Here is a 27,022-nt window from a genome sequence, read left to right on the forward strand (position 1 = left end):
CAACTTATGATAGCCAGATCTTAGATCAATCTTTGAGAAATAGCTAACACCCTGAAGTTGATCAAACAAATCGTCAATGCGAGGTAGTGGGTACTTGTTCTTGATAGTCACCTTATTCAGCTCATGATAATCAATGCACACTCGCATCGATCCATCTTTCTTCTTGACAAACAGTACCGGAGCACCCCAGGGAGAGGTACTCGGTCGGATAAAGCCTTTGTCAAGTAATTCCTGCAATTGTATCATCATTTCTTTCATCTCTGCTGGCGCGAGACGATACGGAGTCTTTGCAATCGGAGCAGCACCAGGCACAAGGTCAATTCGGAATTCTACTTGCCTATGAAAAATTTTCTAAGAATTTTTGGGACGTTACACAACCATACTTCAGATCTAGCACTTACATTATCCATGGGATACTAGAGATCCATAAAGTTGGCAACTTTACAGATTCCAAACACTATATCTTTTTATAAATGAAGGTAAATGTAACGTGTGGTTCATTGTGGATTTCGGTTTAGACCCTTTGGGAGTGTATTGTTTGCAGAATTCGTCCTTAGGGGGCTGAATTGCCAAATTTTGGAAAGTTGGAGTATGCTGGTCGTACTCCTTGTACGATGGGCGTACTCATGAAGATGGTTCATGTAGCTCATCCACGTACGCAGGGCCGGTCCTGAGTTATCTTAGGCCCGGTGCAAACACGCAAAAAAGGCTCCCTAAAAATAAGTTTATATAATATATATATATATATATATATATATATATATATATATATATATATATATATAAACAAAATAGGTCATGATGAATTGTACGAGCGAACACGAAAAACAAAATTGTTTAATAACTCAAAATGTGAAATTATAAAAGTTAGGAAGGGCAAACTTGTAACTTATGGAAATTGATTCATTAAATGGATTTAACTACTAAATTTGAGGGGTTGATATGTAACTTCTATTTATTTAAAAAAAAAAGAAAAAAAATTGATTTAATAAAAAAGTTGAATAGGGCGAGGATCGAACCCACATCAAACAAGAAATAGCACGCATAGGGAGTGAGATGTTGCCGGCTGAACTAAGTAACATTTATGATTTCTTATTGATGAAACAAATATATATATATATATATATATATATATATATATATATATATATATATATATATATATATTAAGTATATAATATTAATTTTGTTAAATTTAGGCCCTATTTTTTCCGAGGCCCTGTGTGGATGCACACCCTTAGGGTCGGCCCTACACGTACGATAGGCATACGTGGAGTATACTTAGCGTACATGAGCAGTATAGAAACCCCAATTTTAGAGCTTGTACCCTATATAAACCATAAGATAGCCTATTTTTGCCTTGTTAACCAGCCTCCATACCCTAGAAAACCCTAATTCGTTCCTTAGCCTTTGTATGGTGCTTTTGAGCTCTTGTGAAGCTTTTGGTGGGTGTTGTGCATATTGAAGTTGTAGAAGAAGAAGCTTGAAGACTCGTTCTTTGGTGGAGAGCCTTTAGATCCAGCTTTTGCACCTTCTTTTAGTGGCTTTTGAGGTATAAAGTTCAAAGCTTGTCATTCCATTTCATACATCTACTCTTTAACTTGTTTATGGTCATTTGGTCTCTTTTTGGTTGGTTTTGTGAGCTAAGGACATTTTTGGAGCTTATCCTTGTAAAACTGGGCACATTAAGGGTTTCTTGAGCATAAAGGTGCAAACTTTATGGTGATTTTGGTCTCATGCATGTGTTAAGTCATTTATTAAGCTCTAAAGTCCCATTAAGTCATGCATGCACATAAAGTTGGCAAATTTAGGGGAGAAGTCGTCTATAGAAATCAGATCTGAGAGTTTGGAGCAAAGGCTTAATTGATTAAGTGCTTAATGGGTTAGGATGTTGATTTGGGGAGTACGTTGGGCATACCCATATGGTACGTTGTGCGTACTGGCCCCGAAGGAAGTATGCTAAGCGTACAAGCTGAGTAAACCCCATATACTCAGTAGTGGGCTTCGGTTTCGTGGGCTTATCAGTATTGGGCTATGTTGGGCTTTTGATGTCTTGGGCCTTATTGGGCCATCAGGATTCCCTTGTTGGGCTATTGATATTTTATTGGACTCCTTGGTGGAAGTCCCATGAAAGGGGTTTGCTCCTGATTTGGAAAAATGGGCCATGATTGGGCTTGGATGATTATTTTGGAATTTTGGCTTTTTGGACATTTGGATTGGGATTTCTTTGGGCCAAGTTAGGAAAAGGGTAAAAAGGTCTTTTACCCTAGTTTGGACTATTAGTGTGGGTCGGGATCCAATTATTAATTGGATAGTATTTTGTTATTGGTAGCGCAAGATTTTAAGCGGGCCAGCAGCCAGAGATTTATCCGTCAGATTCAGCAGTGCGAGGTGAATCTCCTCACCGTGCTTAGTGGGTCAAAGGCACCAATGTCGAACCATGGTTCATTATGTTAGGGTGCTAGATGTCTTCGTGACTCTTTCTTGTGTTACATGTTGGTATGCTTACCTGGTAAGGCCTGATACCGAGTGGGGCTGATGTTCTGTGTGCTATTATATTGTTATGCTTATGTTATTTGTATTGGGGTGGGGCCCTTTTTACTCAGTGGGCAGGGCCCGTTATACGAGTTTGGGTAGGGACCATTATACTCATTAGGCAGGGTCCATTGATTTACAAATATATATACCGAGCAGCGGTCGATGCTAGGTGGGGCCCATTATGTGTTTAGTTATGTATGTATGGTATGTGGTAATTTTGGGAACTCTGTAAGCTTTGTGCTTATGGTTTTCAATTTATGTTTCATGTACTTCTGCTTTCAAAGGGAAGAGCTCGGGATGATTTCAGAGCACACACCATTCGTTTCCACAGTTTGTGATTTACTCTGATAACGATGATGTATTGATAAATTTTGATTACTTTGGCTTTATGGCAATGATATGGTTTACTCTTTTATTAATTCAAAAATGAAAAATTTTCGGGTCTTATTTTTCGGATGTTACAAGTTGGTATCAGAGCCTTGCTTTGAGGGATTCAGACATACTCTCGGGTGTGTCTAAACTCAAACTGAGGATTTGGTAAAGTTTTCAAAAAGAAAAGTATGTGTTTAATAAAAGAGTGTGGTGCGTTCAATCAGCCGAGCTCAAGTAAGTTCTTCACAGAATACCCATACATGTTTGCTTTAATTATATGTTTATGAGAATTGCATGCTAGGATGAGGCTAGTGATACTTTCAGGATTTGTATGATAGATTGGCCCGATATGTGGTACCTTGTAGCCCAGGGAGCATTAAATGCTATGTTAGATGGGGAATATGTATTTGTATCAGTAATTACTAAGTGTATGCTTTGAAATTGTATGCGGTTAGGATCATATATCCCTAGAATGATTGATTTGGCTTTATCTCATGTTCCTTGTTTGGTTGTGGTCCTAGGGTGGAGTCTTTTATTTGAAACTCTATTTGATCATGTATTGTGTATAATTTGCATGCATAAGGCAACCGAAAGTGAGAGTGGAAGTTTCTAGCATGAGTTGCAGTATGTGAGTTTGAATGTTCTTTGATTATTTTATAGATCGAAGTGCTACTGCATGGATGCTGCTTACTTTGTGCTTTGTGGGACTCTTAAATGATGTGAGTTAGCTATTAAGTGAATATGTTAAGTCACATGTAATGACGATTGAATAATCTCAGAGTGATGGATTTGGCTCTATTGCGTAGCTCTCGTTTGAGTCTAACCGTTGTAGGGATGAGTCATTTACTCGAAGGATTGTCTGAGCTTTGTTGCATGCGATTGTATTCATAAGGTATCTAACCAACATTATGGGGAGTTCTTCAGTAGATGAAGGCAGGGTGAGGTAGGGAACCTAGGAAAGCCTAGGAAATGTTTCAGTTGGTTTTGTTGTGTTGTTTAGCGAGTGGTTGGAGTATCAATATGAGAAGGTGACTTGGAGGATTCGGGATGATTCTTGAGGAAAGTATGGATAGGTGTGGAAGGTAGTATTGAGCACGCACTACTGAAAGCACAAGATCCATACTCGAATCGGGGAGAGTTTTGGAGAGTCTAGGAAGCCTGTGGGATGAGGATTCTTGGGTATGTTCTGATCTTTTTCAGGTTGTTTTTAGTTTGGTGATGAGCACTCAAGGAGGAGGTTCAGGTTTTGGTTCTGGCTCAGGTGCAGGTACTAACCCGATTAGCAAGCAGATGCGGGAGTTCATCTCATTGGGGATTACCCACTGTATTGTGGAGCACACTCCTGTGATCTTTGGAATGGTCAAGGATGGGATTTTGGAGATTTTGGATGAGCGTCTGGGCACGTTTCATGATGAGATTGTGGCTATTGTTGCAGCTCACGCTCTTTCCTTCCGTGATTTCCGTACTTTTGGAGCTCCCGAGTTCTTAGAGGATGGGTCCCATTGCCAGTAGGAGATAGTTAGTGGTTGTGGCTAACACTTTCCGACAAGTTCTGCCCTGAGGGGTCGAGGGCTAGATCTACCTCCTGTCTTCTTAGAGACAGAGCCCAAGATTGGTGGGAGGAGGTAGACTTCTCTTTAGGAGGCGAAGCCCTGGAGACAATGACTTGAGTTGAGTTGTGGCCTGGTTCAGAAGCGGGTTTGCACCAACTTTGGAGGTGGAACAGTTGGTGAGGGAGTATCAGGACCTTCACCAGATGACTCAGACTGGAGCAGAGATCACTGTAAAGTTATGGGAGAGGGCTTTGTTGGTTCCGCAGTATGCATCAGACGATAAGACAAAAAAAGTGAGATTTCTTGACATGCAGAGGGATGACATCAGGGAGTTCGTGACTCTGCCAAGGTTTGAGATCCCGAATGATACGATTTCTAGAGCCCGAGAACGTGAGGGTAGGGCAGGATCCCTAGCAGCGAGGAGTCGAGCATTTCAGTGGCAATCAGGGGGAGGCCAAAATTTCAGCAAATGCTATTGCAGGCATGTTATATTTTGCTTTCTACATGATTATTATCAGTATTTATATTGCTTTGGAATCTTGTATTGGTTTGGGTAAGAATTATATTGGTTTAGTTCTCTGTTATTGCTTGGGTTGTATCATAAAGAATTGTTATATGCCATTTTGCATGCCAATAGTCATTAGCGGGTCGTATCTTGCTGAGCGGGTTCAGTTTGTTCGGTTGTTGTTCCGGTTCTTTAATGGGGTCAATTCAGGGGTATCATTTGGAAGGTCTATAATCAAATTAGTTGGCCAGTTCTCTAATGAAGTCAACGTTCAATCGTGTTAGCATTTGTTCAAGTAGGATCGACAATTGTCTACGGTAGGACCTTTGGGTCCAATCTCTACCGTTGCTAGGGAAGGAGCGGTAGCAAGAAGATGAATGTGGCAGCAACACGAGTTTATTTGGTCAATGGAAGTTTTGGGGGAATTTTATTATCTCAAGGGTTGAAGACGGTTAGAATTCAGAGATTCTTTTGAGGATGGGAAGTTGGAGTGAAGGTTCGCCAGTTTAGAGCAACGGTTATGGCCTTTGTCACCAGCATAAAGGACTTAAGGATTTGGTGTTGTATCATGGGAATTGATTGGGGTTATCGGGATTGCTAAGATTTCGGGGAGTATTAATCTAGATTTCATGAGTTGTGCAATCATCAGAATTGGCTAGTAATGGAATGATGGTATTTGGTAAGCACAGGTTGTTGGTAGTTCAAACTATAAGGAGGTAAGATGGGTTGGGAATCCATCAAACTTTATGGGCTGGGAAAGCTTCGAAAAATCCAAGTGGGGGAGAATCGTTCAGATTTCCGAAAGTTGAATCAAGCGTGAAACTAGGATGAGTTTCACATCTCCACTCGGGAGGGAAGATGACTAAAGTGGTCGTTTGGATTGAAAATTGTGTAAGTTGGGAATTAAGGAAACTTCCAACAGCTGGTGGGTGTCTTCTTTGTGATCGATAGAAGGCATATTGATGGATCCGGGTTGAGGGTTGTGTTAAAGCCTCTCTGCCTATTCTTTGCTGATTAAGGATTTGGGGTTCGAAGCATGACCCGGACACCTGATTGGGGTATAGTCTGATGCGTGTTCGACTCAGGATGAGTATGGATGGTTGGCAGATAGTGTTGGAGTGTTGTAAGACTGCGGGGTGGCCGTAGCATACACTAAGTTGGCAGATAGTGTTGGAGTGTTGTAAGACTGCGGAGTGGCCCGTAACACTCACTAGGTTGAAAGATATTGTTGGATTGTTGTAAGACTGTGGGGTGGCCCGTAGCATTCACTAGGATGAAAAATAGTGCTGGAGTATTGTAAGACTGCGAGATGGCCCGTAGCATTCACCAGTCGTTGAGTAGTGGTGAGGGCATGGCAAATCTATGTTTTAGCTTATAGATTTCTTCAGATGGGATTAGACCAGGGTAGGTCAATTTGTAAGACCGTAGGAAGGCCACAACATTCATGGAATTAAGGAAGTGGTGGGCCATATCAGGCCGGAAGTGATATAAGCCTACAGTTGGTCATGTAGCATTTACTATTAGCATTAGATTGGGTGGCGTCAGGTTTGATGGTTGGTTATGATCAGATGGATCAGAAATGTTGTTGGAGCCATAGAGCGAGATGGCTAGGGAAATGCTTGTCAGATGAGGCCTTCATTCGAAAGTCGCGTGGTGCGACTATGTAAGACTATTTGTCTCGGTAACCAGATGGAAATCCGGTTAATCGATTATTTAGTAGGTAAGTTGGGACTAGCGGGTCTCGACTGCTTTTGGAAAGGATCTAGGGGGCATCAAGATGAGCCCGAGATGGTATCAGTGTTGGATTACGTGTCTAAGCCCATAACTATAATTGGTATGTATTTGACCTGAGAATACCATGGTCCATTTTGGGTTGCATTCACCAGAACAATCTGATAGGATGGATATTTGAGTAAGAGGTTTATTATTTAATTACTATTGATCAAGTATTAATTTGGAAATAATTTGGTGATCAAAGGAGACTAATTAAATATATAGGGGGTGATTGTGTAAATCAATGATACATATAGGTTGGGCTAATAATCCATGGTGGATTAGTGATGGGCTAAGCTTAAGAAAGGTTTCATATAATGTTAGTCTATTACAAGCCCAAGTGTAAGAATTATTGTTTACACATAACACGTGGAATTCTACACTATATATATGTAGCCCCTTGGCTAGAATTGACACACACTGGTGATCTTAGAGATACTATAGTCGAATTCTTGAGTGCCTCTAACCTCTCTCTCAAGTTCTATAATTTTTGGTGGTGTTTTGTGAACCATTTAAGGCATCACACTTGAGGTGGTATGTTCTTAAAGGCCAAGTAATTCAAGCTACTACAAGAGGTAACCTTCAAACTAGATTTTATGATTCATATGTCAAATTGCATGCTAGTTAGGATTCATGCTTTGGAAAATTCTTTATTTCATGTATAACTAGAGAAAACTTTGATCTAAAACATTAGGGTTGTATGTGCACCATAGGAGTGTCATAGTGCTCAAAACCCATCAGTGGTATCAGAGCCTAGGATTGTTTTTTTGTTATATTGACGCTTGGTTATTTTTCAAAGCTGAAAAAATCTAATTTCTGGCCTCTGACTGACGAACTCACCGAGTCCGATGATCAGACTTGACAAGTTCACTCACAAACTGGCAACTCGACGAGTCCAGTTCATGCACTCGTCGAGTAGATCATTCTATTTGCAGATTTTTGAGCCTTTTGGCCAGAATTGGATTAGGATCATTACCACAAACTCTTTTGTATCATAAAATTCATTTTTCTTGATATGGTAATGATTATCCTCATCCAATTAAAGGACAATTGTCAAATTTTAAGATAATAAGATGATTATTTGTATTATTTGATATGAATTGCCTTCCTATCTGAGTTAGATTAGATCAATAGTAAATTATATGATAATGTTATTAATTAAAATTGATGTAAATGTTTTAATGAACTCCATAAGTTGTCCTCAAGTTATGAAAAATCAAGAGTCTCATCAATAAAATACATTAACTCATAAGTTATGGAAACCCAAGAGTTTTGAAGAGTTTTGAAACTTGCCCTCAAGTTTTGGAATTTGTAAAGTCTCACTTAAGAAACATTTAATTCCAAACCTTAGAATTTTAAAAGTGTAAAATTTAACCCTTAAACTATTATAATATTAAAAGTTTAAGATTTATATATATATATATATATATATATATATATATATATATATATATATATATATATATATATATATATATATAAGACAAGTCAGTCTTACCGTTAGTAGGCCTCATTCACGAAGTCGGTCTATAAGGAAGGTATAAGGTTACTGCCTATAAAATGGTGGTTTAATGGGTGTCCACTCTCACCACCGTTTCCTTGAGTGGTGGAGGGTCGTTAGCCGAATGGGTAGGATAGGATATTAATTCTCATTAAAAGTATAATGATAATTATAAAGTAACTAAGTTCTTTATAAAATTCTCAATCTAAGTTACTTTAGGAAAAATGTGAAAATGATGTTATTCCATGAAATTGCACTTTGCACTTTGCCAAGTCGTTAGTGGAGCGTGTGTGGTTAATCGGCACACTAACTTGGACTAACAAGGGTGGCAAAGGGTAGTTTGATGTTTGTCATAGATCAATGGAGCGTGTGTGGTTAACCAGCACATTTATTAGGTGATAAATGACATCGAGAATACTAAGTACATTTGCATGGTTATTCACACCTTGTTTGTGATCCTCGGTATCCCAGTCACAAACTTGAAGGGCATAATCGAGATTTAAACATGCCATTGAAAAGTTCAATGAATCTCAAAAGAATCTAGGAATTTCAATCCAATTTATAACTTAATAATCAATTTCGTTTTTCATGGTGGAAATTGGTAAATCGTCATTTACCTACCTTCAAATATTTTGCAATTGGATTACAGCATCCCTCTTCTGAAATGTAAAATATTATGTTGGGTCCTAGCCTTAATATTTAATTTGGGTGTTATATTAAGGATTCTTATCTAATCTAAACTTTATTTTTCTTTTTCAGATGTCTTCCAACACCACTTCTGTCTCAAACCCTTCGGGCTCTTTCTCCCTCATGAACCTGTGTGGGAGGGTCATCTTTGATGGTTCGAACTTCAATGACTGGATTCAGAACATTAGGATGGTCACTCGCTACAACGAAAAGGAATATGTCCTCGACAAAGAGCTTAAGGAGATTGATGAAACCACTGTTACTCCTGAAGAGTTTGCTGAGTATAGGAAACATGAGAAGGATGCCAGAAAGGTTTCTTGTATCATGCTTGCCACCATGACAGTTGAACTTTAAAAGTCCTATGAGGACTACTACCCTTTCGAGATGCACCAAGACTTGATGGAAAGATACCATCAAAGTGCTCATCAGGAAAGGTATGAAATCATAGACACCATGATTACAACAAAGATGAAGGATGGAGAGTCCATCACGGGCCACTTGCAAAAAATGAAAAGGTTTGTGGACCGCTTGTTGAAGTTGAATGTGAAATTCAATGAAGAGTTGGCCATTAATATTATCCTACACTTTTTGCCTCCTTGTTATGATCAGTTTCATATGACTTATCATATAAACAAGGAGGAGGTCACTTTTAGCAAGCTTCAAGGCCTTTTGAGAACTGTTGAAAGTAGTCTAAAAGGAAAATCTGTTGTATCTACTCCTACTCCTACTGTTGCTTCCCTAGTCCTAGCAATTGGACATGGGAAAAGGAAGAAGAGGAAGGCTCCTTCTAAGAGCTGCAAGGGAAAGTCTCATGATGGATCCTCTTCTAGTGGGACCAAAGTTGGTTATACTAATCCCTCTACCAATCCAAAAGAAGCAGAGTGATTCTATTGTCATGATAAAGGGCACTAGAATGTGGAATTATCTCACAATTGATGCCACTCAGGACACCACAACTTAATGGTATGGTTGAGATGCGCAATCGAACCTTGTTGGACATGGTTCGTTCCATGATTAGTTGAGCTTCGTTACCTATCTCATTCTAGGGGTATGCCTTAGAGACTTCCGCCCATATCCTTAATCTAGTCCCTACTAAGAAGGTTGCCAAAACACCTCACGAGATGTGGACAGGGAAGGTTCCCTCATTAGCACACATCAAGGTTTAGGGTTGCGAGGCTTTCGTGAGGCGTGAGACTCACGACAAGCTCGAACCTTATAGTGAATGTTGTATTTTCATCGCCTACCCACAGAAGTCTTTTGGATATCTCTTCTATAGGCCGAGTGACAATGTTTTCTTCGTTACAAGGTGGGGGGTTTTCCGAGAGAGAGAACTCATATGCGAAGAAGACAGTGGGAGGAAAATTGACCTTGAAGAGCTTCAAGAGTTAAGTGATGAAGGAACCTCAAACATTAGTGCTCAACCTAAGGAGGAAACTCCTGTTGAACCAGTTGACGAGTCCGTACCTCTGAGGCATTCCAGTAGAGTTAGTGTTCCACCTGTGTTATATGGATTCCATATTACTATAGACAGTGATACATTTGTCAGTGATAGCACAATGGTAAATTTGGATGAACCTAACAAATAAAGGAAGCCATGTCAGGCCCCGAGTCTGCAAAATGGAAAGAGGAATTGGACAGGGAGATTCAGTCCATGTATGACAGTCAAGTTTGGAACTTGGTTGACAACGTACAAGGTTGTAAGATAGTTGGGTGCAAATGGATCTTCAAGAAGAAGACCGACATGTATGGGAAAGTACACACATATAAGGCGTGATTGGTTGCGAAGGGCTTTACTCAAACTCACGGAGTTGACTATGATGAGACCTTCTAACCAGAAGTGAAGATCAAATCTATAAGGGTTATGCTTACCATATGAGAGAACCCCTCTCTAAATTATATATCATAATACTCCAAAACATGCTACATGTATATTCATAAACAATATTTTACAGTGATAGTTTAATTACAAAAGACTGGATATAAATCGACTAAGTTTTAGTATATTACATAACTACCCAAGAAATTATAATTTTATACATACCCGATCACTAAAAACAAAAGTAATATTATTAACTATTCTAAATCTTCCAACAATATGTGTCTATACTAGATCCTTATTACCTGCAATAGTTAAACACTGAGAGGGATAAGCGGTGACACTTAGTGTGATCAAAAATAGATACAATATAACATTATGCCATATATATATATATATATATATATATATATATATATATATATATATATATATATATATATATATATATATATATATATATATATACCAATATGACAGAAGCAAGAGGAACAAAGAACAGCAAAGACATATATGAATCATGTGACAAGCTTTCCATTTCAACAAATGATCTGCTTCAAAGATTTACAATCAATGAGATACAACGATTTCAACTTAATATACATCAATAAGTCTTTAGCCCAAGTGGCACAGAAAATAAACGATTTCTAAATTAACATTTTGCTAGAGTTTACAGGCTTTCAGCCCTATCCAACATTCTGTTAGTGCCAAAGTGAGGCTTACTCATTGACTTCATGGTCAAAGGCTACATACCAATACCCAAGTGATGCTTAGTCATTCACTTCGTGGTCAAAGGTATAGCTCATTATCATAATAATATGGGAAAACACACAGCATATATAACACATAACATACAATTGTTCCTATAATTTGAACTCATTGTGAAATAACCGAAGGTAAAAATAGTAATTTGGGCAGCACTTCGTTCCTATAAATAACTTTCTTCAATGAAAACCGGGAGTTTTATTGAAAACTGGGTTTTGCGAGAGTTGAGCTTCAAACCGAAAAGATAAATTTCTCGGGGTCTTTGGGCACTTCGGGACGTTCTCCGGGTGTTAGGTAGGATCCCGAGGCCTTGGGGGTTTAAAAGGGGCTTAAAATAAAGTTTAGTGTGAAAAAGTATGGAAAATACCAACCAAAACCAGGTGTGTTCACACCTCCCTTATATAGGTGCGAGGCTTGGATCCGGAGGGAGGAAGGAAGGGCGCGCGTCGGACAGCTGGCGAGGGGGGAGGCACGTGTCGGCTTCGAATTGGTCCAACGCTTTGGATGACTCACCTGCTTCGGAAACGGGGTGGGTCGCAAGGGAAGGGAGATGTGGCTTGCTTTGGTCGTTCCACGGACTAGACACGCATCTCGCATGTGCAGGTGCTACGTGGCCGAACCCGGACCATGCACATGCGAATTTTCTCGGTTTTTGTGCCCCGAACTTCAAATTTTCATAACTTTCGCATACAAGCTTCGTTATCGACGTTCTTTATATGCACGCGTAGTTGAGATTATACTCTACAACTTTCGTTTAAACTCCGTCAGCTAATTTTGAATTTATTTTTAATATTATTATTTTTAATAGACCTGGACAGGAAAATTCATTAAAAATTCATAACTTCTTCATCCGACGTCCGTTTCCGTCTGTCTTTTTACCGTTGTACTACTATTGACGAGACCTTCAATTATCGTTTAGGTTGCATCGGCTAAAAATCATTCGATCTTTATTTCAAGTTTTTAGTTGTATACTGTTATACTGAAACTTAGAAAAATCATAACTTACTCATACGAAGTCAGATTTTGACGTTCTTTTTATGAAAATTCTCAGTTTAACAAAAACTACGACTTTAATTTAGATCACTAATGCTAAAAAGTAATTTATCGATAACTCACTTTTACGCTAAATAGTGTTTTGCCAGTTTTGTCGCGGATCTTCGATTGGTCATAGCTTCTTTGTTATAACTCATATTTCGATGAGGTTTTCGCCTAAATGTTTCTAACGAGATAATCTACAACTTTCAATAACATTATTTTTATTTATTTCCAACTTTATATTTTCGTTAATTTCAATATTTGACTTTTGTGTGTAATCTCATAAGACTTCCAATACTTACCAAATGATTTTAAACATAGTTTTACTTCAATTCTTCATAAAACTATCTTGTTAGAATTCAATACTCAAAATCATATATTATTTAATAATATTCATCTTTAAGCAAAACATGATAACTGAACATATATGTTACAAATACCTCCTCATTTTAAGGAATTCATCCCCGAAATTACAACGATTTAAATAAATGGGGATATTTCACTCTTATCTCATTCTTATTTTCCCAAGTGTAATTTGGGCCTCTATGGTGTTTCCACTTGACAAGCACCAACTCCACTTCTTTATTACGCAATTCAGTCATTCTTTCGTTTATGATCTCTTCAGGCTCTTCTACATATCTCAACTTATTATCTAGTTTCACCTCGGATAACAGAACCGCTTCATCGTATATGCTTAAAATTTTACGCAGATAACTCACATGAAACACATCATGTATACTTGCCAAATCTTTCATAAATTCCAAACGGTATGCTTACTTACCAATTCTCTGGATGATTTTAAAAGGACCAACGAATCTAGGACTTAATTTTCTACCTTCAGCTTTACGAAATCACCCACCTGGAATTTTATAGGTCATCTCCTCCTTTTTGCATAGGATTTTTGTCGATCTTCGGCTGCTTTCATTTTTTCTCGTAGAATTTCAATCTTGTTAGTGGTATCTTGAATCAATTCAGGGCCTCCAAGGATTTTCTGTCCTACTCCACGCCAACATAATGGAGTACGGCATCTATGTCCATATAGTGCTTCATATGGTGGCATTTTGATTGAAGCGTGGTAACTGTTATTATATGAAAATTCGACATGAGGTAAGTATTTGTACCAGTTACCACCAAATTCCAAGACACATGCACGAAGCATATATTCTATTGTTTGGATCATTCTCTATGTCTGACCATCTGTCAGGGGATGATAAGTTGTATTGAGAGCAACTCGAGATCCCAATTCACGTTGCATCCTCGCCCAAAAATAAGAAGTGAAGCGAGGATAACGATCGGAAGTAATCTTTAGTGGCACACCATGTATCGCGACAATTTCATCCAAGTAAACTTGTGTGTATTTCTCTATTGGGGTCGTTTCATGCATGGCAAGAAAATGTGCGCTTTTAGTCAATCGGCCAACAACTACCCAAATATTATAATTCTATCTAGTAGTCTTTGATAATTTGGTAATAAAATCCATGGATAGCTCTTCCCACTTCCACACGGGAGCACTAAGGCTTTTTGGAATTATGTAAGGCTTTTAGTGTTCTGCTTTGACTTGTAAGCATACTAAACATTCCTGTACGTATCTTCCAATGTCTTTCTTTAATCCAGGCCACCAATAATCAGGTTTTACATCATAGTACATTTTACTTGTACCAGGATTTATTGATAGTTTAGACTTATGAGCTTCATCTAAAATCCTCTGTCTTAATCCACCAATCTTTGGAATCCATAGCCGATTCTTGAATACCTTCAATCTTTGAGGATCATCAAGTAAAACATTAGTATAATGTATCATCCCTTCTTTCTTCATATTTTCTGGATTTAAGGCTTTTATTTGCCATTTCTCTAGTTCATCAAGAATAGTGAACTTTACTGTAGTGTGAGTAATAGCATAACACACACTATTATGATAAACCTTTCTGCTAAGTGCATCGGAAACTACATTGGCCTTTCCAGGATGATACAGGATTTCACAGTCATAGTCTTTGATCAGCTCCATGGCTCATTGTTGTCTCATATTCAAAGTTTTCTGACTGAATATATACTTAAGACTTTTGTGGTCGGTAAACAATTGGCATTTTGTACCAAAAAGATAAGTCTCCAAAGTTTTAGGGCAAATACCACAGCAGCGAGTTCGAGGTCATGAGTGGGATAATTCTTTTCATAATCTTTCAGTTGTATTGAGGCATAGGCTATCACTTTACCACGTTGCATCAACACACAACTAAGTCCCAACCTTGAAGCATCGTTATATATGGAGAAATCATTATCACCTTATGGGAGTGATACGATTGGAGCATGAGTCAAAAGATATTTTAAAGTTGATAAAGCTTTTTCTTGGGCTTCACTCCATTCGAACTTCACTTCCTTCCGTGTAAGACCCGTGAGAGGTACAACTATACGTGAGAAATCTTTAATGAAACTCCGGTAATATCCCGCAAGACCCAAGAAACTACGAATTTCAGAAGCATTACGAGGCGCTTCCCAATTCTGAATGGCTTTAATTTTGGTAGGATCTACAGATATACCTTCACAAGAAATCACATAGCCGAGAAATTGAATTTGGCGAAGCCAAAATTCACATTTCGAGAATTTAGCATATAATTTCTCTTTTCGAAGAAGTTCTAATACTTCGCGAATATGGATGGCATGATCAGCTTTAGACTTGGAATAGATTATAATATCATCAATGAATACGATGACAGATTTATCGAGCATTGGATGACACACTCGATTCATCATATCCATGAATACAACGGGAGCATTTGTCAAACCGAACGGCATGACAAGGAATTCATAATGCCCATATTGAGTACGAAAAGCAACCTTCGGTACATCCTGCTCGTGTACTTTCAACTGATTATAGCTAGATCTCAAATCAATCTTCGAGAAATAGCTAACACCTTGAAGTTGATCAAACAAATCTTCGATGCGAGGTAGTGGGTACTTGTTCTTGATAGTTACCTTATTTATCTCACGGTAATCAATACACATTCGCATCGAACCATCTTTCTTCTTGACAAATAATACTGGAGCACCCCAAGGAGAGGTACTTGGTCGAATAAAGCCTTTGTCAAGTAATTCCTGCAGTTGGATCATTATTTATTTTATTTCAGCTAGCACAAGACGATAAGGAGTCTTTGCAATCGGAGCAGCACCAGGCATAAGGTCAATTCGGAATTCTACTTGCCTATCTGGAGGAAGTCCAGGCAATTCTTCAGGAAAAACATCAGGATATTCATTAAGAACAGGAACATCACTTACCATTTTATTTTCCTCTTTTGAGATATCAATTGTATAGGCCAGATAGATAGAACACCCCTTCGATATGAATTCACGAGCTTTTATGAAAGAGATTATTTTATGATTTTAAGTCTTTCTTCACCATAGACATAAACAGGATTCTCCCCTTCAATGGGAATACATACTACCTTTTCATAGCACAAGAGTTTTACGTGGTTCTTTGACAACCAATCCATGCCAAGAATAATATCAAAGTTGGGCAAGAAGATAGGAATCAGGTTAGCAAGAAAATTATAGCCTTCAATTTCTATCACACAATCTCTATAGACTTTATCAACAAGTAATGATATACTTCCCGCAGTATCTACATGAAATGGTTGCGCGAGTGCATAGCAAACAATTTGAAAGGAATGCGCAAATTCATAAGATACAAAAGAATCCGAGGCACCAGAATCAAATAAGATATGAGCAGGTCTAGAGTTGACTAGAAATGTACCAGTCACAACATTCGGGTCTTCACGTTCCTCCTCTGTGGTAATCTAAAATGCACGGCCTTTAGCTTTTGGCACCTCCTCCTTTTTAGTTTGAGTACTCCTTGGTTGTTGGACAAAAGCTTGACTTTTCACCGGTTGTTGAACCGAAGCTTGGCTTCCCATCATTTGACTAGTAAGAGTATGGCAGAAACGCTTCCTGTGGCCAACAACAGCACAATCAAAGCATGTAACATTCTTCATCAGACAAAGAGACTTCATGTGGCCTACTTCTCCACATCCACAACAAACCATTGATCCTTTTTCTAATTTGTATTCGCCCGAATGATTCTTTCCACAGTTTCAACGCGATGGCGATTAAAGAGAAAAAGATTGTGACCTACCGTGACCACGAGGGGTATTATGAGTTTGCATTTGTTTACCAGGATCAGTTCGAATAGATTGAGCTAGTGGAATAGAGGAAACATGAACAATTCGATCAATACGTGGATGCTTCGAAAAAGAAAGAGTGGCACCACATATTTCTAAGTCATGCCCACGCTTTCGAGCATACTCAACATCTTTATCAAATGATAGAACATCCCGTTTAGCCACGAAATCGCGGACTTCATACCGTAGTCCATCCATGAATAACTGAATTCTATCGTCTTCAGCTGGAATACACTTTGTAGCAAACCGTGCTTTTTGATTGAACTGAGTTTCATAATCATTCACAGTCATTCCTCCATGTTTAAGCTCGAGGAATTCTTTCTCTAATCTTCTCCACATGTCTAGAGGGCAATACTTTCCTAGAAAATGAGTTTTGAACAATTCCCACGATAAATTATCCTGGTCATAACCATTGAGAGCTTCAAATGTTGCTTCCCACTTGACCAAAGGTTTCTCCGATGAGCATTGCAGAAGCATAATTAGCCTTGTCTTCATTAACCACATGAGAAATATGGAATACTTTTTTGTGTTCTAGATCCATGTAAGAACAACAATGGGATTAAGAACACCTGAAAACTCTGTAGCACCATTACACTTGAAAGTTTTGAATGAGGGACGTTTCGCCTCTCCTTTTGAAGATTCTCCATTGACTTTCTCTTTTCCTTTATAATTATTCTTTCTGTGTTCTTCGAGAGTCTGCCGAATAACACCAGTAAGTTTATCCACAAGTCGCACCTCACGAGGGGATACTGGAGTATTTACTTCATCAGGTTGAGGATCTTCACCCACCTCTGGTGTATGGTTACTCACATGTTCAGCCATTGCTCTGCAATATGGAGTAACATTGTATTTTAGAATATTAGGGTTTATCATTACCTAATACCTTACTTAAATCTTTCCTATGGTTTGTATCCATATAATTAAAATGAATCTGTTCATATATTGAACTTATGACAGTTTAAGTCTAAATACCAATATGTGGTATCTAGTTCACTTAAACTACTACTTCGATACCATGATTGAGAGAACCCCTCTCTAAATTTTATATCATATTACTCCAAAACATGCTACATGCATATTCATAAACAATATTTTACATTGATAGTTTAATTACAAAAGACTGGATACAAACCAACTAAGTTTTAGTATATTACATAACTACCCAAGAAATTATAATTTTATACATACACGATCACTAAAAACAAAAGTAATATTATTAACTATTCTAAATCTTCCAATAGTATGTGTCTATACTGGATCCTTATTACCTGCAATAGTTAAACACTGAGAGGGAAAATCGGTGACGCTTAGTGAGTTCAAAAATAGATACAATATAACGTTATGCCATATATATACCAATATGACAGAAGCGAGAGGAAAAAAGAACAAAAAAGGCATATGTGAATCATGTGACAAGCTTTCCATTTCAACAAATGATCGGGTTCAAGGATTTACAATCAATGAGATACAACAATTTCAACTTGATATACATCTATAAGACTTTATCCCAAGTGGCACAGAAAATAAACGATTTCTGAATTAACATTTTGCTAGAATTTACAGGCTTTCAGCCCTATCCAACATTCTGCCAGTGCCAAAGTAATGCTTACTCATTCACTTCATGGTCAAAGGCTACATACCAATACCCAACTGATGCTTAGTCATTCACTTCATGGTCAAAGGTATAGCTCATTATCATAATAATACAGGAAAGCACATAGCACATAAAACACATATCATACAATTGTTCCTATAATTTGAACTCACTGTGAAATAACCGGAGGTTAAAATAGTAATCTGGGCAGCACTTCATTCCCATAAGTAACTTTCTTCGATGAAAACCGAGAGTTTTATTGAAAACTGGGCCTTGCGAGGGTTGAGCTTCGAACCGAAAAGATAAATTTATCGGGGTCTTCGGGTACTTCGGGACGTTCTTCGGGTGTTAGGTAGGTTCCCGAGGCTTTGGGGGTTTAAAAAGGGGATTAAAATAAGGTTTGGTGTAAAAGGTATGGAAAATACCAACCAAAACCAGGAGGGTTCGCACCTCCCTTATATAGGTACGAGGCTCGGATCCGGAGGAAGGAGGGAAGGATGCGCGTCGGACAACTGGCGAGGGGGGGGGGGGGTCACGCGTCGGCTTCAGATGACTCACCTAATTCGGACACGGGATGGCTTGCAAGGGAAGGGAGACGTGGCTCGCTTCGTTCGTCCCACAGACCAGGCACGCATCTTGCATGCGCAGGTGCTACGTTGCCGAACCCGGACCATGCACATGCGAATTTTCTCGGTTTTTGTGCCCTGAACTTTGAAAATTCATAAATTTCGCATACGAGCTCCGTTATCGACGTTCAATATATGCACGCGTAGGTGAGATTATACTCTACAACTTTTGTTTAAACTCGGTTGGCTAATTTTGACTTTATTTTTAATATTATTATTTTTAATAGACCTGGACAGGAAAATCCGTTAAAAATTCATAACTTCTTCATCCGACGTCCGTTTCCGTCTGTCTTTTTACCGTTGTACTACTATTGACGAGACCTTCGATTCTCGTTTAGGTTGTGTCTGCTAAAAATCACTCGATCTTTATTTCAAGTTTTTAGTTGTATACTACTATACTGAAACTTAGAAAAATCATAACTTCCTTATACGAAGTCAGATTTTGACGTTCTTTTTATGAAAATTCTCATTTTAATGAATACTACAACTTTAATTTAGATCACTAAAGCTAAAAAGTAGTTTATCGAAAACTCACTTTTTACGCTAAATAGTGTTTTGTCGGTTTTGTCGCGGATCTTCGATTGGTCGTAACTTCTTCGTTATAACTCAGATTTCGATGAGGTTTCCGCCTAAATGTTTCTAACGAGATAATCTATAACTTTCAATAACATTATTTTTATTTATTTCCAATTCTATATTTTCGTTAATTTCAATATTTGACTTTTGTTTGGAATGTCATAAAACTTCCAATACTTCCCAAATGATTCTAAACATAGTTTTACTTCAATTCTTCATAAAACTATCTTGTTAGAATTCAATACTCAAAATCACATATTATTTAATAATATTCATCTTTAAACAAAACACGATAACTGAACATCTATGTTACACCATAGCTGCATTTCATGATTATGAGATATGACAAATGGATGTTAAAACCGCTTTCCTTAATGGGAAGTTGGCTGAAGATGTTTACATGAGTCAGCCAGAGGTTTTTGTCAGTGCAGAGTACCCTAATAGAGTGTGTAAGCTTAAGAAATCCATTTATGGATTGAAACAAGCATCTCGCATATGGAATTTTTGTTTCGATGAGAAAGTCAAAGAGTTTGAATTTTCGAGAAACAAAGACGAGTCATGTGTATATGTCAAAGCTAGTGGGAGTATAGTTAGCTTTTTGGTGTTGTATGTGGATGACATACTTCTCATAGGAAATGACATTCCAACCTTGCATGAGGTTAAGTCCTGTCTTGGGAAGTGTTTCGCTATGAAGGACCATGGAGAAGCTGCTTACATTCGTGGGATAAGGATATTGAGAAACGGGAGTAAAAGACTAATTGGACTTAGTCAAAATACCCACTTAGATAAGGTGTTGAAGCGATTCAACATGGAGAATTCCAAGAAAGGTGACTTACCTATCCAAAGCAATACCAAACTGAGAAAGACTCAGATTCCAAGTACAGAGGCCGAGATAGCAGAGATGAGTCGAATACCGTATGCTTCTACAGTTGGCTCGATCATGTATGCTATGACTTGTACTCGCCCTCATGTGGCCTTTGCTTTGAGCATGGTCAGCAGATATCAAGGTAATCCTAGTAAAGCTCATTGGACTACGATAAAGAACATTCTTAAGTACCTACGGACGACTAAGGACTGGGTCCTTACCCTTGGTGGGAGTGATGACTTAAGAGTGACGGGGTATAGTGACACCAGCTTTCAGACCGACAAATATAACTTCCGCTCTCAGTAGGGCTGGGTATTTACCCTGAATGGAGGAGCAATAACTTGGAAAAGTTCCAAACAAGAGACTATATTTGATTCAACATACGAATCAGAGTACATAGCAGCAAGGGAAATGTCGAAGGAGGCAATATGGTTGAAGAACTTCATCGGAGACCTTGGAGTTGTACCACCTATAAAGGAGCCTATGGAGATTTTATGTGACAGCGAGATTGCGGTCGCCATTATGACATCCCAAGATTTTGGTAGGTATTCCCGAACCCTGTTCTATCATTACCTTGCCATTTATGGTCCTTGGGGTTGGAAGTGAAGAGCCAAGGTAAGTTTAAGGACCAAGTTTGAAAACTTTGGTCAAAAGGGAGTACGCCGCGTGTACTTAAGAGTACGCTAAGTGTACTAAGGTCCACCTTAGTACATTGGGCGTACACTTGAGTACGCTGGGCGTACTAATGTCTAGCTAAAACCCTAATATTTAGGGTTTGGGGCCTATATAAGCAACATAATGTGCACCCACACCTCTTTTACCTCAGCCTCCACAGATCAAACTCGTCCCTCTCAAACCCTAGCCTCCCTTTTGTGTGTTAAGCTCATTTTGGTGTGTTCTTGAGTGCCTTAGAAGGAAACCGTTGCATCAAAGAGTTGAAGGAAGAGACCAAGCTTGTATATCTGAAGTTAGCTTGTGCGTAAGAAGCTCCAGAAGGTATAAAGTTCCAAACTTTATGCTTATATGATTAGATTTCTCCATTTTGCTTTTAAAGACCCATTTCTTGTCCCAAAAACCACAAGGTGGTGCATGTTGTGTTTTGAACAAAAAGGACTGTCCTTCTAGGCTCTTGAAGGGACCTTGAATGATAAAAATGAGGTCCCATCAACTGAATGTGTCCCATGCATGGAAAATAAGGTTTTAATGGATTAAGACCAAGCATTTAGAGCTTTATGGATGTCCAAAGTGATAAAGTTCACGACTTTATGGATCCTAGGCATGTTAGGTCTCTGGATCTGAAGTTTGGGCTTAAGTGCTTAAGCCATTAAGCACTTAATAAGACATTGCCAAATCGTCCAGTACACCTAGTGTAAATCTAGTACACCCAACGCACTGGGTCAACCACCCCGATGGTGGTCAACGTTTGGATGAGTACGCCCCGCGTACCAGAGGAGTGTGCCCCGCGTATGTCCTCTATTTGGGTTTGTCAAATGTGCTTCGGACTTGGGCTGGTTATGGTATAATGGATTTGGGCCTTTGCTGGACTATGTGAATGAGACATTTGGGGCCTAGTATTGATAATGGATCATGGGGTTAGGCCCAATTAGGAGGTTGGGCCTAATTTGGTAAATTGGGCCGATAATGGGCTTTTATAGGGATTTTCAAGTCAAGGATTGGGTATTTGGGCCTTAGCCCAATAACGTTAGTAGACTAAATGAATGGTGTGGACATTTGGTTAAGAAGGTTATTTTGGGTATTAATTTCGGTGCTTATTGTGTAATAGTTTGGGATTATCGGTGAGACAGCAGTCGGAGATTTGCAGTATTTCAGCACTACTAGCGAGGTGAGTTATCCTCACTTTATCAATAAGGTCTAAGGCACCAAGGCCGGCCCTTATGGATTGTATCTGGTTATGTCATGATATGTTTACTGGTTTGCATCCTAGTAGTTAGGATGAGTTATGTTATGCTTAGTGACCTGGTTAGGTCAATGTCCTTGTTATAGGACGATATTATGCAATATGCTAGTATGATCTGTTAGACTGGTATCCTGATAGACAAGACGGTATTATGTGTTATGTGGTATGGTCTGATTTGATAAATTGTTGTCTATAGACTATTATATGTTTATCTGTATATACGTGCACATATTTGCTTGGCGGTTGAGGCTTGCCTGCTTTGTGCGGAGGCCAATAGACCTGGGCATTCCAACCTGTTGGTTGTGGGTCGTGAGTATTCCATCCCGAGGATGATTGGACTCATAGTAGGTGGGCATTCCAACCTGTTGGTTGTGGGCCTGGGGTATTCCAACCCGATGGTTGATTGGACCCATAGTATGTTGTTTATGATTGTATGTATATTATCATGGGTATGGGTATTTTGGGGGTAGCTCAGTAAGCTTTCGGGCTTACAGTTTCAGTTTGTTGTTTCAGGTACTTCTGGTGATTACGGGAAGGCAAAGGCATGATCGTACCGCTCCTCCTACTGTTATGATTTTATGATTTGATATTGGATACTGTGATAATTATTATTTTGAAAACAAACTATGTAATGTTGAATGGTTTTAAGTGTTTTGAAAAAGTTTAAAATTGGCATAAATTTATGGGTGTTACAAGTTGGTATCAGATCCTTGGTTTGAGTGAATTGGATGAACACTCGCTTGAATCCAGTCTTAAAATCAAGGAAGGATTTTCAAAATGATTTCTAAATGGTTTTCAAAATAAGTAAAGGAGGATGCAGGGTGTACGATCGGCTGGAGCCAGTAAGTAGACCCCAAAATACCATACAGTTATTTGATTATGTGATGTGTTAGAACAGCATGGTAGTGCTAGGCTAGGGATCTTCAGGAATTGCATGGTAGAGTTGCCTAATTACATGATGCCTGCTATCCTAGGGTTTTCTTATATGAAATTGGCATCATTATTGTAGTTACTTGTGTATGCATCAAGGTTGTACATAATTAAGATCTTATAGCCCGAGAATGTTTGATTTTGCCTTATGTTATGTTCTTATTGATTGGGCTTAGGGTAGGGTCGGATATTCAAAAATCTATAGGGTCCAACGGTATGTATGGTTAGTATGCACTAATGATGTAGGGTTGGTGAAAGTTTCATGGATGAGTAAGGTTGAGTGACCAGCATGTGCATGCATAGTGTTAGGGTGTTATGGTGATACTTGAGACAAATATGGGTAGGTGTGGAAAGTAGAATGGGCCCATACTACTAAAATCATAGGACCCATACGCATAGCAAGGAATTCACAGCCCCTAGGGTTTAGTGGGGAGTTGGTTCCTGGTTATTTATGCTGATTGTTTGATATCTACGTGTTATATTTTCAGTATGGTGGTTACAAGGCGTTTTGTAACTGAATCCGGATCGGGATCCAGACAGGGTGATCAGGAGGCCCCAGCGTCGCCTGAGATTATCGGTCAGGAGGCACCAGTGTTGACAGAGGATCGGGTTAAGGAGATCATCCATGAGGAGGTGGTCGAGATTGTCCAGGGCTAGATTCCAGAGTTATTTGGTACTATTAAGTCCGCGATGATGGATTACTTCGATGACAAATACGCAGCTCTTGCGGAGACGGCTGTCGCTGCAGCTGCATCAGCTGTAACCGTAACAGGAGGAGGAGTAGGAGCCAATCGGGGCTTCCAATACAGGGACTTCAATAACACAAACCCCCTACTTTAGATGGGACTCAGGATCCCATCAAGGCTATGAGGTGGAAATCTGATGTGAAGGGGTGTTTCTTTACTTGCTCGTGTCCTACTGACCAACAAGTCAGGTGTGCTCTGAACCTGCTAAGGTCCGAGGCCAAGGACTGCTGGAGATTGACGACAGGATCGTACACTGATGATCAGAGAGTTTCTGTTACTTGGGAGCAGTTCAGGGATATGTTCTGCACCCAATACACTCCAAGGGTTGAGCGGGAACGATTGTCTCAGGGGTTTTTGAGTTTGAGACAAAATGGGGAGTCGGTATCGGAGATCACCCATATGTTCACCGAGAGGGCAATGTTCTGCCCAGAGTTTGCTTCTGAGCAGGCTCAGATGACTTGTTATCTGAGCATGCTCAAGACGTACATCCGTTAGTTTATTGCCACACAGTGATGTGATACTCTTCTGGACTTACAGGAGGCCGCTAGGCGGCGTGAGTTGGAGATTGAGCTGCTCTTGAGGGGGCAGCGTCAGGCCCCGGCATAGTCTTAGCCGGCGCTGAAGTGGTCTAAGACCGCTGATACCAGGACTGGGGGACAGCCAGGCCACACTTGTGGGAAGTGCAGAAAGGCTCATTCAAGGATGTGCCGATCAGGGAGTCAGTGCCACCAATGTGGCAAACAGGGCCATCTGGTCAGGGATTGCAAGCAGCAGACTCCGGCTTCCGGAGTCAGACTTTGTTATCATAGTGAGCAGGTGGGCCATATGAAGGCCCAATAACTTTGTTATCATTGTGGCATTCCAACTTGTTGGTTGTAGGCCGTGAGTATTCCATCCCGAGGATGATTGGACTCACAGTAGGTGGGCATTCCAACCTGTTGGTTGTGGGCCTGGGGTATTCCAACCCGATGGTTGATTGGACCCATAGTATGTTGTTTATGATTGTATATATATTATCGTGGGTGTGGGTATTTTGGGGGTAGCTCACTAAGCTTTCGGGCTTACAGTTTCAGTTTGTTGTTTCAAGTACTTCTGGTGATCACGGGAAGGCAAAGGCATGATCGTACTACTCCTCCTGCTGTTATGATTTTATGATTTGATATTGGGATACTGTGATAATTATTATTTTGAAAACAAACTATGTATTGTTGAATGGTTTTAAGTGTTTTGAAAAATTTTAAAATTGGCTTAAATTTATGGGTGTTACAGCCTTAGCCAAGGAATCGAGGGATCATGGCAGATCTAGACACATTGACAGAAAATATCACTGTATAAGACATCAGATAGAAGAAGGATTCCTCGTAGCAAAGAAGGTATCGTCAGAGGAGAATCCAGTAGATCCCCTTACGAAGGGACTGAGTAGGGTTAAGCACTTGCAGCACGCGAGGAGAATTCGGTTGAAGGACGGTATTAGTTTTAATGATTAGATAGTTGTTTAGAAACTTGTAATAGATGAAATGTAGTTGACATTTGATGATTAAATAAAAGGAGTTTTATTTATGAGCAAAGTTACTATCTTGTGTCAAATGTTTACTATTGTTTCATTTTGCATGTTTTGACTTCCAGAATAATAATATTATTCAAACTATCCACAGTTGATCATACTTTGGAAGTAGCTATTGAGGCAAGACTGTCATGAATTTGGGTTGTAGATTGTCTAGAGTGTTTAGACATGGCAAAAGTTTGCTACAACATTCTTGAGTTCTCATAAGGTATGAGTATTGCATTAAACTCACACTCACATGAATCACTTCATGGAATTTATCACAAGTGATTGTGAGATGATAATATCGTATAAGTCTTCAAACTGAGATATATGAGTTCTTGACTATGAGTTGGTTGTACATTGATAGTGTGAAAACGCATCAGTAACTTGATGTTATAAAACGTGTTATTGTGTGTGATTTGATGAGTAGTTAGTACAAGCATATATATCGAAGTTTATATGTTCCTTTTAATCGTTGGAGGATTGAAAGCGATATCTTGGGCCCCTCGGTGATTCTGTTTTGACTTATGTGTCAGGCCCGGTCAGAACTCAATTGATGTGTTCAATTAAGTTCTATGTCAAACAAATAGAAAATTGGGAAAAAAACTGTTAGACATTAAGTATGACTATGTTCCATGTATTTTTCTGCACGATATCTTGAAGAACATAGGATTATATGATCCCTTATCTAAAATGGCGCATCAAAGTTCGACAATGATATTTAAGAGCTACGATTGCTAGTAGGTTTTAAGTCGTACTTGCAATTATAGTTATTAGACTTATCCAAGTAGGAGACTGTTGGATTAGGTGTCTAAGCCCATAACAATAATTGGTATGTAGTTGACCCGAGAGTAGCATGGTCCATTTTGGGTTTCATTCACCAGAACAATCTGATAGGATGGATATTTGAGTAAGAGGTTTATTATTTAATTACTATTGATCAAGTATTAATTTGGAATTAATTTGGTGATCAAAGGAGACTAATTAAATATATAGGGGCCGATTGTGTAAATTAATGATACATATAGGTTAGGCTAATAATCCATGGTGGATTAGTGATGGGCTAAGCTTAAGAAAGGCTTCATATAATGTTAGTCTATTACAAGCCCAAGTGTAAGAATTATTGTTTACACATAACACGTGGAATTCTACACTATATATATGTAGCCCCTTGGCTAGAATTGACACACACTAGTGATCTTAGAGATACTATAGTCGAATTCTTGAGTGCCTCTAACCTCTCTCTCAAGTTCTCTAATTTTTGGTGGTGTTTTGTGAACCATTTGAGGCATCACACTTGAGGTGGTATGTTCTTAAAGGCCAAGTAATTCAAGCTACTACAAGAGGTAACCTTCAAACTAGATTTTATGATTCATATGTCAAATTGCATGCTAGTTAGGATTCATGCTTTGGAAAATTCTTTATTGCATGTATAACTAAAGAAAACTTAGATCCGAAACATTAGGGTTGTATGTGCACCAAAGGAGTGTTATAGTGCTCAAAACCC

The 27,022-nt window shown here is 39.0% G+C and overlaps 1 protein-coding gene across 1 annotated transcript; it reads right to left on the minus strand.

Moving 5' to 3' along the window:
* Positions 1 to 14,825: 14,825 nt before the first annotated feature.
* On the minus strand, positions 14,826 to 15,818 carry LOC111887727 (uncharacterized mitochondrial protein AtMg00860-like). Its single transcript, XM_023883892.1, has 2 exons — positions 15,738 to 15,818; positions 14,826 to 15,215 (listed from the first exon to the last, which is right to left on the minus strand). The coding sequence occupies exons 1-2, from the start codon at positions 15,816 to 15,818 to the stop codon at positions 14,826 to 14,828; spliced, it is 471 nt and encodes a 156-aa protein (XP_023739660.1).
* Positions 15,819 to 27,022: the final 11,204 nt, after the last annotated feature.

Source organism: Lactuca sativa, chromosome 4 (genome assembly GCF_002870075.4).
Source record: "Lactuca sativa cultivar Salinas chromosome 4, Lsat_Salinas_v11, whole genome shotgun sequence".
In the NCBI taxonomy this organism is placed as follows: Eukaryota; Viridiplantae; Streptophyta; class Magnoliopsida; order Asterales; family Asteraceae; genus Lactuca; species Lactuca sativa.

What these genes read in the sequence shown, in the direction of transcription:
- LOC111887727 (XM_023883892.1), bottom strand. Translation starts at nt 15,818, where the DNA reads ATGGTAAGTGATGTTCCTGTTCTTAATGAATATCCTGATGTTTTTCCT. An exon ending in GACTTCCTCCAGATAGGCAA is followed by an intron (nt 15,216 to 15,737) that starts GTAGAATTCCGA and finishes ATCTATTCCAAG; the next exon opens with TCTAAAGCTGATCATGCCAT.